Source organism: Rattus rattus, chromosome 13 (genome assembly GCF_011064425.1).
Source record: "Rattus rattus isolate New Zealand chromosome 13, Rrattus_CSIRO_v1, whole genome shotgun sequence".
In the NCBI taxonomy this organism is placed as follows: domain Eukaryota; kingdom Metazoa; phylum Chordata; class Mammalia; order Rodentia; family Muridae; genus Rattus; species Rattus rattus.
The window spans coordinates 20106004-20119575 of NC_046166.1; the positions used below are offsets into that span (position 1 = coordinate 20106004).

General features: G+C 41.9%; 1 protein-coding gene across 1 annotated transcript; it reads right to left on the bottom strand.

Annotated features, from left to right (window-relative positions):
* Nucleotides 1–974: 974 nt before the first annotated feature.
* On the bottom strand, nucleotides 975–2684 carry LOC116914973 (polyadenylate-binding protein-interacting protein 2-like). Its single transcript, XM_032919380.1, has 2 exons — nucleotides 2642–2684; nucleotides 975–1429 (listed from the first exon to the last, which is right to left on the bottom strand). Exons 1-2 carry the CDS (start codon nucleotides 2682–2684, stop codon nucleotides 975–977), a joined length of 498 nt encoding a protein of 165 aa, XP_032775271.1.
* Between the last annotated feature and the right edge of the window lie 10888 nt (nucleotides 2685–13572).

Sequence of the window (13572 nt, forward strand, 5' to 3'; positions counted from 1 at the left end):
TAGGTCTGCCTTTATATGTTACTTGACCTTTTTCCCTTACTGCTTTTAATATTCTTTCTTTTTTTTTTCAGTTCTACTATCATTTATTTTTTTTAAATATTTTTGAAAAAATATAATTTTTTTACAATATTTTCAACTTAAACACTATTCACACTGAACACGTATGGCAGCTTAACCTACTCAAATATGAAGTTTAAGAAGCCAAAACTGTTCTAGCTTTGTTAAAAGAAAACGTGTGCTGCAGACTATAGTCATGATGGTTATTAACAAAGCAGGGAAGAGCACCAAAGTCACTCCACTGTCTCTCGAGTGCTTCAATTGGGTTATGGGTTGGTGTGGGTCCTGGTTAGACTTCACACGGATGGTATGATGCAATCAATCTTCAGAAGACGCAATGCATTCCTAACATGATAATACACCAGGCAAAAGTCAGACAGACTAGATCCCATCTGACCACCACCTTGTAACCTCAGGCAAAGACATTCTTGTGAAATTACTTTAAAAGTTAACAGATTTTCTCCAGAAAAGGTTATTTTTGATGGACAAATGCAACTGAGAAATCTGTTTAACAATCAGAACTTAATTTAAACTTACTTATTTACTTATTTTTTTTACAACGTGTAGACATTAAAAAGTGTCAACTAATCCTAAGGGACCAGTTTAGCCTCAAAGACAGACAATTCAGTGAGATTTGGAGGTGATTTAATTTGGTTCTTTGTCACAATCAACTGGTGCTTCTTCCTGCTGTCTTTTACATCAAGCCATGCAGCCAATTCTACTTTTTCAGTAACTGTGTGACAGCTGCTTACTCAGTAACAGTCTCAGCACTTTTATTAAGCATGCAAGACTTTTTGGCAATGCGTAAGTGTAACACAGTGACGAGAGAGAGCTTTTACAATGGAGTCTTCTAACACTGCCTTCCCAGTGTGGAAACTGTGCTACATCCACCCAAAGCGGCCGGCTGCTCAGACATGTCAGTACTTCACCCCAGGAACAAACTCCTTTGCATTGGGATTCAGATTGCTCTTCACCACAAGATCTTCCAGAGAAAAGCCATCACTGATAACAAGGTCATTAAACTGGTCTTGGATTTGGTCCATAGTTTGTGGGAGATCTCGGGCTGGAATAAACCATTCATGTTCTTCTTCCTCTTCCAGCATTTCTTGGAAACAGCGTTCAATAAATTCTTCTTCCCACAACTCCTCTTCTATTTGTCTGTTGAATTCCTCTTCATTTTCCATCCACATGTACTCTGCAAATGGATTATCCTCTTCATGAGAATGACCGTTAATAATCACATCGTCATTGATGATGCTTGGGCTTACTGCTGACTTGGATCTTTCATGGTTTGTTCGATGAATCCTGTCGGCCTTGAAGATCTCCACAGGCAGCCCCGCTCCCCTTCGGCGTGCGCTTTGCCCGCCGCCTCCTTCTCAGTCCCTTAATATTCTTTCTTTATTTTGTGTGTTTGGTGTTTTGACTATTATGTGACGGGAGGAGTTTCTTTTCTGGTCCAATCTACTTGGAGTTCTGTAGGCTTCTTGTATGCCTATGGGTATCTCTTTTTTTAGGTTAGGGAAGTTTTCTTCTATGATTTTGTTGAAGATATTTCCTGGTCCTTTGAGCTGGGAGTCTTCACTCTCTTCTATACCTATTATCCTTAGGTTTGGTCTTCTCATTGAGTCCTGGATTTCCTGTATGTTTTGGACCAGTAGCTTTTTCCGCTTTACATTATCTTTGACAGTTGAGTCGATGATTTCTATGGAATCTTCTGCTCCTGAGATTCTCTCTTCTATCTCTTGTATTCTGTTGGTGAAGCTTGTATCTACGGCTCCTTGTCTCTTCTTTTGGTTTTCTATATCCAGGGTTGTTTCCATGTGTTCTTTCTCGATTGCTTCTATTTCCATTTTTTTAAAAGATTTATTTATTTATTATATATAAGTACACTGTAGTTGTCTTCAGATACACCAGAAGAGGGCATTGCATCTCTTTACAGATGGTTGTGAGCCACCATGTGGTTGCTGGGAATTGAACTCATGACCTCTGGAAGAGCAGTCGGGTCCTCTTAACAGCTGAGCCATCTCTCCAGCCCCTCTATTTCCATTTTTAATTCCTTCAGTTGTTTGTTTGTGTTTTCCTGGAAATCTTTCAGGGATTTTTGTGATTCCTTTCTGTAGGCTTCTACTTGTTTATTTATGTTTTCCTGTGTTTCTCTAAGGGAGTTCTTCATGTCTTTCTTGAGGTCCTCCAGCATCATGATCAAATATGATTTTGAAACTAGATCTTGCTTTTCTGGTGTGTTTGGATATTCCGTGTTTGCTTTGGTGGGAGAATTGGGCTCCGATGATGCTATGTAGTCTTGGTTTCTGTTGCTTGGATTCCTGCACTTGCCTCTCGACATCAGATTATCTCTAGTATTACTTTGTTCTGCTATTTCTGACAGAGGCTAGACTGTCCTATAAGCCTGTGTGTCAGGAGTGCTGTAGATCTGTTTTCCTGTTTTCTTTCAGCCAGTTATGGGGACAGAGTGCTCTGCTTTTGGGCATGTAGTTTTTCCTATCTACAGATCTTCAGCTGTTCCTGTGGGCCTGTGTCTTGAGTTCACCAGGCAGGTTGCTTGCAGCAGAAAAGTTGGTCTTACCTGGGGTCCCTAGGCTCAAGTTTGCTCGTGGGGTGTTGCTCATGAGCTCTCTTCGGCGGCAGCAACCAGGAAGATCTGTGCTGCCCTTTCCGGGAGCTTCCATGCACCAGGGTTCCAGATGGCATTTGGTGTTTTCCTCTGGAGTCAGAGATGTGGGCCGAGTGTAGACTCTTCTGGTTTCCCAGGCGTGTCTGCCTCTCTGAAGGTTTAGCTCTCCCTCCCATGGGATTTGGGTGCAGAGAACTGTTTATCCAGTCGGTCCCTTCAGGTTCCAGCGGTGTCTCAGACACAGTGGATTTCCTGCTCCTGTGCCCTTATCCAAGGGAACCCAGAGGCCGTATACAGTTTCCTCTTGGGCCAGGGATGTGGGCAGGGGTGGGCAGTGTTGGTGGTCTCTTCCGCTCTGCAGTCTCAGGAGTGCCCACCCGTCCAGGCAGTGAGCTCTCTCTCCCACGGGGTTTGGGGGCAGTGCTAACTTGACTTTTAATTTGGGAATCTTTGCTTTCTTTTATTCCTATTATTCTAAGTTTTGTTCCTCTCATCGTGTCCTGGAGTTCCTGGATGTTTTGGATTCAGAGCTTTTGCCAGTCCTGCTAAAGCCTCTCCAGCCTGCCTTGTTTCTGCAGTGATTTAGGCCTTCTTTTTTGTCCATCCACCAGGAAACACTGGCCCATCAGCCTTGGTCTGGCCAGCAACTCTCACCGTGGACCAGGATGGAGACTGAGTGGGCTCTGATTTTCCTGCTGTTTTCATGAGCACTAGTGGTGTTTTCTGCCAAATGGAGGGCTGGTATTCCAGAGCAGCATACAGCTTTTGGGAGACCACTGCTTATGTATGTCTCTCTCAGCCGCCTCAGGAATGCTAAGCCTTTTGGAGTGCTGCCATCAGGCCAGTCCCAAATCATGGTAGATTCAAAGCACTGCCCCAATCTCTCCTAGAAGCCTTGTTGTGGGGCAATGTTTTAACTCTGGTATACCATCTATGTTTCACAGAGTTTCACCTCCTGTTTTTTAATGTGGAAGGGATGCTGTGACATGGTTCCTTGCCCGTGGAAAAGAGTCAGCAGGGCTTTGGCGTCTATCAGCATGGATGGTTGCTGGGCATTAGGCTTGATTGTATCCATAAAATTTATACTGTTTTTTCATGTTCCTCCTTTGGGAAATATTCTCTTTGCAGAGGTTAATGATTTCATGATAATCAGAGACAGCATAAATCCAGGAGGCAAAGGTGCACCTAACATCACTGCAAAACTGGTGAATACAGGGACCTTGACGAGAACCTTAAGGATGTGGAATGGAACTCTCAGAACATAATTTCAAAAATATGTAAATTCTTACCTTTCAAAATATGAAACATAAAATAAATTGTATAAGGAGTTTCACAGATTTAGAAGAGCAAAGAAAGCTCCACTATGATCCTTCTTGTCAGAAAGTTGTCAGAAAGACAGGTAGATCCAAAGACAGACTGATTCTTGACTTCAAGGTCAGCCTGGGGAAGAGTAAATTTAGGTTGAGGCATGATCTGAGTGGTAATTTCAGGATGGGATCCTATTCAGCTAAGTTCATTTTTTCTTCTTACCAAAGTTTTCAGGTCTCTGAATTCATTTGCAATCTTTAAAAAATGTGCTTCTTTTCTTTTTCTCAGAATGAAGGGACTTGTGGTATGGTATGCTGATTCATGTGATAATCAAAGGGAACTTGGAATAAATGACTGCATTGATATTTAAATAAAAGACTGTTCCCAGGATTGTGACATCTGAGCTATCTGGATGATCGATCTGGGGATCTCCAGACAGGTCTGTCATAAGCTCAAAGCAACCTGGAAAACTGTCTCCAGCACAACATTGTACTGACACAAATATGGAAAAGTTGATAAATGGAATCAAATTAAAGATGCAGAATTAGACCCACACATCTATGGATACTTGATTTTTGACACAGAAGGCAATACTACACAATGGAAAAAAGAAAGCCTCTTCCACATATTTTACTGGTGTAAAGGACAGCTGTATGTAGAAAAATGTAGAAAAATGCCAGTATACACACCTCTATCACTCTTTGAAAAACTCAATTTCCAGTTTATCAAAGACCTCAACATAAAACTGGAAACAATCAACCTGATAGAAGACAAAGTAGGAAATGGCCTTAAATACATTGTCACAGGCAATAGGTGTCAACAGAACACCAAAAGCTTAGTCACTAAGAACAACAATGAAAAAATAGGACTCATGAAATTGAAAATCTTCTGTAAGAACAAGGAAACAGTCAAAAGGACAAAGTGGAGGAATGGATAAAGAAAATGAACTACATGTACACAAGTTAGTAATTCTTCACCATTAAGAACAATAACAAGAAGTTTTCAGGCAAACAGATCGAACTAGAAGAGATCACTTTGAGTAAGGTAAACCAGACCTTGAAGAACAAACACAATATATAGTTACTTATAAGTGGATATTAGCCACGAAGTTCAGGATTACAAGGCCATAAACCATGGGTTCAAAGAAGGTAAGTAATAACAAGGTCCCAAGGGAGGCAAAAGGCTCCTAAAATCCTACGGAGTACAGAAAGATTAACTATCAGAACTGGATGTTGAGAGGGGACTAGATGAGGGATAACGGGGAGATGGGAATGGAAAGGATGAGGTTGTGGAAGCATGGAGAGGAAAACTACTGGAAGAGACAACTGGAGTGGAAGTGCAAGCCTGGGATGATGAGGAAACTTAGCACACTGGAAACTGTCAGGAATATCTGTGGGTGATCCTGTCTAAGACTCCTAACAACTGAAGATATGAAGCTTGAGCCAGCATCTCGTGTAACCGGGGAAATCTTCCAATGGGAAGATTATAACATCAACTCAGCTTAAAAACATTAGACCCACAATTTCTCCTTCCTACAGTATGTGTAGTGGTCAATGGGTGGACAGAATTTTTAGGGATGGGCAGCTACTGACCAGCTTAGTTTGAGACCCAAGCCATGAGAGAGAGTCCCATCCTGACAGTATTAATGAAATTTTCCTGTACTTGCCAACATGGACCTAGCATAGCTGTTGAGTAGCCAGACAGGACCCCCTCCAGAGGAGACATGGGAACACCAACCCACCAACAAAGTTTTTGATCCAATATTGGTCCTGTCTAAAAGAAATGCAGGGGGCAGACACTGAAGGAAAGACTTACAAGTAAGTGGCCAGCCCATTTTAAGACCCATCCCACTGGCAGAGGCACCAATGCCTTGTACTGTTAATGATGCTGTGCTGTACTTGTGGTGTACTAGCACACCGTCCCTCTGAGAGGCTCTATCAAGTAGCTGACTGAGACAGATGCAGATACAGGAAGTCAAACATTGGATGTATGTTGTGGACCCCTGTGAGATAGTTAGGGGAAGTAATGAAGGGCCTCAACATGATGGCCAACCCACAGGGAAACAGTGTCAACTAACCTGGACTCCAGGGTGCTCCTAGAGACTACCAACCAAAGAGCATGCATTGGCTATTTCATGGTCCCCAAAGCATACTTAGCAGATGGCTGCCACATCTGGCCTCAGGGATAGGATGTACCTAATCCTGCAGAAACATGATGTACCGCTATGGTGGAGGAATAGGCTGGGTGCCCTCTCAGAGGTGAAGGGGGTGTCAGACAGAGGGAAGATGTCTGTGAGTGGTCTGAGTATGGGGCAACAATTGGGTGGAAATACATACATACATACATACATACATACATACATACATACATACATACACAAATACAAGAATAAATACATAAATAAATGCTTAACATGGACCCAACTACCAACCTAGAGATCTTCAGAGTCCTGATGTGGTTACAGAGCAGAGCCCTGACTCACCTCACTGTGCTTCTCAAAAAATCCAAATGAAAATTTTCACTCTGAAGCTGGGCTTGATGACTCAAGCCTATAATCCCAGCAGTTGGAGAGGGTGAGACATGTTTATACCTTCAGGACACAAAAATGAGTTTAATGCCAGCCTAGGCACTGATGTACTATTTTATCTCAAAATGTAAAGTGGAAATATATGGCTGGTGTGGGCTGGAGAAGTAGCTTAGTGGTAAAGATTGTGACCTTAGTTTTGACCGCCTGCACTGAAAACAGGGACACGCTTCACTCACATTTTCACAGCTTGTCTGAGAATTCCCTGAGCTTAAGATGGTGAAAAATAGGCCAGTCTAACGGCAGACGTGTTGCCCAGAAAATGTCAGCCCAGGCCTGAAAGGTGTAGGTTAAAGGGGAAGAGACCCAGGGATCACTGATAGCATGGATGAATCAGAACATTTCTGACACATTCTTGCTCCAAACCCCTGCTGCTTCCTCTTGGTCCTGACCCTGGATTAATTTTAAGTTTTATTTAATCATTTCATTCTAGGGTTCCTATATACACCAAAGGGAGTGGGATAGATAGGCAGCCAGCTAGTCATCTCATCACTTGGGAGACAGATAGAGAAGTTCATGCCAGATGACTCTCATCTCAGAAGTCTTTCTCCTGCTCCTCTAACTGTCCCTTTGCAAGTTCCACACATGTGTGTCATCCTTACTCACACCTCTGTAACCACCACAGGCAGGCAGAGGCCTCTTCGAATGAAGCCTCTTATTTCTGTGACCCACTCATTAACCTGATATGAGCATGTCTGTTCACAGGAGAACCTGTTCCTGAATCTTGATGAACATGAGAATACAGAACAAGTGGTCTGGCAAGTGAAGCAAAGAATAGGATCTGAAGATAGAGTAAAGGAGAGTAGGCTTGGCAGATGTGGATCCTGAAAAACAGGTATTTTGGCAGACTCCTGTAAATAATAAGATTTAAATCTAAGAGAGAAGGAATTGAGATAGCAGGATTAGGGCATAGTGTTACAGGTGTAACTTTAAGAGTGCAAGATTCCTGCAATTCAATTTGGTTTGTTGAAAGGGTCCTAGGAATTGGAACGTTATCTCAGTTACAACAAAGTTTTAAATGGATTAATGTATAGAATCAGAAGGCCAAATAATAAGGTTAAGCTCATGTGTGGCAGATATAGACATGACTTTATGGGGTAGACATGTATTGCATTAATGGGAAACACAGATGAACATCTGTTATGGTTTGTACATGCTCAGTGCAGGGAGTGGCACTATTAGAAGGTATGGCTTTGTTGTAATGGGTGTGGCTTTATTGAAATATGTGTGCAAGTGTGGGTATGGGCTTTAAGAATGGAAGCCATTCTTCTTTGTAGCAGGATGCAGGCCAAGAGGCAACCAGTGCCTCCAAGGAAAATAGGAAGCAGCTAGTGGCTGAGGCACAGTCAATGGCGTCCAAGGCTGCTTAGCTCCAGGCCAAGTGCTGTGAAGAGATGGCCACTTGGCACCAGCTCAGCAGCGGCTGCCAGAGCGGCCACTCCTCCTCTAGGCTGGCAGAGGCAGGCGCTCCTGGGATGTGTATGGTAAAGCCAAGCCTGCAGGAAGGAAGCAGTCCAGGCTCCGGGTTATCACGGGCTGCTGGGAAGCCTTGAATGGAGTTTAGTGGTGTAATGTGAAGAGAGGGTGCCAGGGGCTACACCAGCCTCAGCAGAGTGGGCTCTTCTGGCTTGGGCTGTTAAGCTGCTCCTTTGAGAGAAGGTGGCCCACATAGAAGGCCTGAGGAGGGCAGCCCGGAAGGGGCAGGATAGGGAGCCTGCTGTCAGGGATAACTCATACACAAATCCAATTTTACTTTAAAAGAGATTCTCAGCTAGTAAGGAAAATTGTAACAAAGTCCGCCAGAGATAGATTGTGTAATGCTTCATTAACTTTCGATATTTTTGAACGATAATGAAGAAACAAAACCAAACCAAAACAATGAAATGGGGGAACTAAACCATCCAGTTTATGTTGCAGGTATCTTAAGGTCAGAATGGAAAACAGGAAAAGGAAGTGCGTTGTGCTGGGGGACATGTCATGCCTATATTTCCACAGGAAAAGAAAAGGTATGAGTTCTTTCGAAACTGATCAAAATCAGACATAACAGGGAAGACCTCCTGATGATCTCAGCTGTAGACAAGAAGAAAACAAAAGTATCAGACAAACTGGTAATGTTCGATGTCAAACTTTGTATTAGCACATCAGAAACTGATTGGGACATTATATGTCTCCAGCCAGAAAAGCTACCAAATTCTCAGACTTTCTATTGCATGTCACCCTGTCACATGGCATGAATGGGGGTTTATACTGCAGTTTGATATGGGATCAAACTAAATTCTAAAGAAAGGCAGTTGTTCACTTGCTCACGGATAGCAGGATCCAACTGAATTGTTGAGTGCGGACATGGTATAGATGTCTTCACAGCACTATGTCATAACATACCTGTGCACTGCTTATAATGCTTGAGGATTGCAGCACAGAAGACCAGGAGGGCAGCCCTGACAGGATTCACCCTTCAAGATGCTGAGATACAGAGATGCTTTTCCAGCTCTCTGCTTCATACTATCTCAACTGCATTGAAGCTTTTCCTCTAAAGACTTGCGTCTCAACATTTTCAGAGCAGCTGGTCACTTGGTCCATCATTTCAGACTGTTCAAATCATTTATTCAAATCATTTGTTCAAATCAAAGCTTCATTTACACCTGCACTTTCTCAGCACACATAGCCTAGACAACACATGCTACAGCTAACCAGTTTTCTTTTTATTAATCATTTTATTCACTTGCATTCCAAATGATATCTCCCTTCTGGATTACCCCACACAAACCGCCCATCCCATCCCCTTCTCCCCCTCCTATTTACCTCTATGAGGGGGCTCCTCCACACACTCAACCACTCACTCTTCACTTCCCTGCTCTAGCATCTCCCTATGTTGGGGCATCAAGCCTCCACAGGACCAAGGGGCTCCCCTTCCACTGAGGTCAGGTAAGGTCATGCTCTGCTACATATGTATGTGGAGCCATGGATCCCTTCATGTATACTCTTTGGTTGGAGGTCTATTCCCTGGAAGCTGCTGGTGTCCAGTTACTTGGTATCTTTCTTCTTATGCTGCTGCAATTCCCTTCAGGTCCTTCAGTCCTTCCTCTAATTCTTCCATGGGGACCCCATGTCCAGTCTGATGGTTGGCCTTGGGCATCTGCATTTGAATTGGTCAGGTTCTGGCAGAGCCTGTCAGGGGATAGTTATACCAGGCTCCTGTCAGCAAGTGTTTCTTGGCATCAGCAATAGTGTCTGTGTTTGGTGTCTGCAGATGGAAAGGGTCCCCAGGTGGAGTGGTCTCTGGATGGCCTTTCCTTCAGTCTCTGCTCCACTCTTCGACTCTATTTCCATTAGAAATGAATAATTCTGGGTTAATATTTTTGAAATGGGGGCGTGGCCACATCCCTCAACTGGGGGCCATGCTGTCCAGTGGATATATTCTCTACAGATTCTCTCTCCTCTTTGTTGAGTACTTTGGTCAATATCATCCCGATTATGTCCTGGGAACCTCTGATTTCTCTGGCATCTTGGACTATATAGTAGTTATCACCAGTACCCATCCACCACTACTACATACCTCTGTTCGTTTTCCTGACCCCTTGTACATCTCCCCCTTCTCCTCAGATACCTCTTCCTGCCCCCATTTCCCCCTGTGCCTACTCTCTCCCTCTCAGGTCCCTCTATCTTCTGCCTCCCATAATTATTTTTTTCCCCTTCTAAGTAGGAATGAAGAATCCACACTTTGCTCTTTATTCTTGAGCTTCATATGAACTGTGAATTGTATTGTGGGTATTGTGACTTTTTGGGCTAATATCCACTTATCGTTGAGTATATACTAATGTGCGTTCTTTTGTGTCTGGTGTACCTCTCTTTTCTAGTTCCATCCTTTTGTCTGAAAATTTCATGTAGTCATTGTTTTTATAGCTGAGTAGTACTCCATTATGTAAATATACCACATTTTCTCTATCCACTTCGTCTACTGAGGGACATCTGTGTTGTCTTCATCTTCTGTCTATTATAAATAAGGCTGCTATTGAACATAGTGGATCATCTGTCCCTGTTATATGTTGGGGAATCACTTAGGTATATGCCCAGGGAATGGTGTAGCTGGCTTCTGAGGTAGCACTATGTCCAATTTTCTGAAGAACCCCTAGATTGATTTCCAGAGTGGTTGTACAAGCCTGCAATGTCACCAGCAATAGAGGAGTGTTCCTTTTTGTGTGCATCTTCGCCAACATCTGCTGTTATCTGCGTTTTTACATTTAGCCATTCAGGCTGATGTGATGTAGAAGCTCACAGACATTTTCATTTGCATATCCCTCATGACTAAGGATTTTGAACATTTCATTATGTGCTTCTTGGACATTTGAGTGATTCCTCAGTGGAGAGTTCTTTGTTTAGCTCTGTACCCCATTTTAATAGGGGTATTTTTCTCTCTGGATTCTAACTTCTAGGAACTCTATGAATCGACAGTTATGCTGATATCAAAATCAAGAAAAGACCCAACAAAGAAAGAGAATTTCAGACAAAATTCCCCTATGAATATTGATGCAAATAATACTCAATAAAGCAGACTTCATCCCAGAAATGCAGGGATAGTTCAATATACGAAAATCCATCAACATTATCCAGTATATAAACAAATTAAAATTACACCTTATCATTAAAACCTTGAACAAAATACAATACCCCTTTATGTTAAAAGTCTTGGAAAGATCAGGAATTCACGGCCCATACCTAAACATAATAAAAGCAATGTACAGCAAACCAATAGACAACATCAAACTAAATGATGAAAAACTTGAAGCAGTCCTACTAAAATCAGGGACTAGATATGACTGCCCTATCTATTTCCCTATCTATACAATATTGTACTCACAGTTCTACCCAGAGCAATTAGACAACAAAAGGAGTTCAAAGGGATATAAATTGAAAAGGAAGAAGTCAAGATAGCACTATTTGTGTATGATATGATAGTATACTTAAGAGACCCCCAAAATTTGATGAGAGAACTGCTAAACCTTGTAAGTTCATCAAAATGGCTGGATATGAAATTATCTCAAACAAATCAGTAGCCTTCTCTATTAAAAGATTAAACAGACTGAGAAAGAAATTAGGGGAAAGACACCATTCACAAAAATCACAAATAATATAAAATATCTTGGTGTGACTCTAACCAAGCAAGGGACAGATCTGTATGACAAGAACATCAAGTCTCTGAAGAAAGAAATTGAAGATCGCAGAAAGTGCCAGGAACTCTGATACTCATGCACATTTTAAGCAGTGTTAACTGTATACATTTATCTTCTCTGATCTATGATTCAGAGTTTATACTGAATTATATTTTGCAGAACTTACTACCTTCTGTTAGTACCCATTGCCATTTGTGTGACTATGGTTCCATCTTCCTGAGTTAAACTGTGCTGCGTTGTGTCTCTACTTTGAGCCCACGTACAACCTTCTCTCAGAGTTCTTTGCATGCTTGTTTCTTCATTTGTGTCTCTACTTCCTTAAATGTCTGTTTAAGGAGGGTGGCCAAGTCTTTTCAGCTATTGCTTAGCATTGTATATGCCAGATATTAAGTGTCTGTTGGGTAATTATCAAGGAAATGATGTGGCAGAGGGTATTGGGAATCCAAAAGAAATACAGAAGACATGTCAGTAAGAGTTTTTTCTGCTCCTCCTTCCTCCTGCATACTTGGCATATAAATACCATGTGCTCTAACATCCAAGTACCTAGCACATTTGGTCACTATTCAATACGCCCATCAGTGTCATCACAGATGTTGCCTGCTCTGACCAACTTGCAGAGTCTTTCTCACTGGCTTCCCTGCCTTTACCCAGACTCACTTTAATATATTCTTAGCCCATTTGTTAATGTGACTCCTTCAACAAAGGATGACTGAGAGATACCCATGGTTATCATCTCAGCAGTACAAAACTCAGAGTTCTGATCCGGCTTTGAGGTCTGTTGGCTTCTCTCTCTCTTGTGTTCCTTTCCTGTAGTAAATTCTCTTCTGTCTCCAGAAACCTCCCTTCTGGGTCTCACACCGGGAGCACATTCTACTTTTGATCCTCTCCCCTTGCTTGGGGTTCTCTTCTTCAGTTTGGTTCCTATCTGTGGCCTTGTTCTCTGACAACCTTGCCCAATGTCAACTCATTCTCAGTCAGTCCATCTGTAAACTGCAGGACTGGCTGATCTATGCGCATTATATATTTGCTCGTGGTTTGTCTCCTATCTAGGATGCACATCTCTGAGAGCTTAAGGTTCTTTCAAAATCTTGAACATGAGATAACACTTTGTAAGCATTTTTGACACAAAAATGATTTCTCTATACTATGGTTGTACTGCTGCTGATAAAAGATTAGTGGAATTAATAAAAACAACTGAAAAAAATGTTAACATTTGGTTCAAAATAGTCCTTTCTAAAATATTTGAATGAGTGTTAGGAAGCTATTCATGGGCAGGTAGGAATACTAAACATATTTCATTGATTCTGTCACTGTTTTGAATTTCAAGTTTACATTTCTCAAACATAGGCTTTCATTTTAGTAGTGGACTTCCCTATTATTTCTACAGTGTAGTACCAGATTGGCTACGTGAGTTTAATAAGTGCACCACATGTAGTTTTAGGTGTCTATCCGTGGATAAAGGTCCTCTTAAGATCAGTAGGGTAGGTATCACAGATAATGAATGCATGGTCTGCTAGAACAAACAGGAAAGAAATGCAGCTTTCTTGGAATATTTTATACTCAGAGGCCAATAGTTTATAGTGAAATGTGTATTTGGAGGTTGGAAAATACATCTACAAAGAAGTTAAATGTGCAGGGAGTTTTCTGTTAGTACACAGTAATAAAAACTTTTAACAATCTTATCTAAAACACATAAGTTGTGAAGGGAGAAAATTAGGGGGAAGCATAATGCTAACCACATCTATGGCTGCTTGAGCTCTTATGTGCCACAAAACTTTGTTAGTTTTTCCATTAAAGGTATGAATTTTCATAATCCTGGG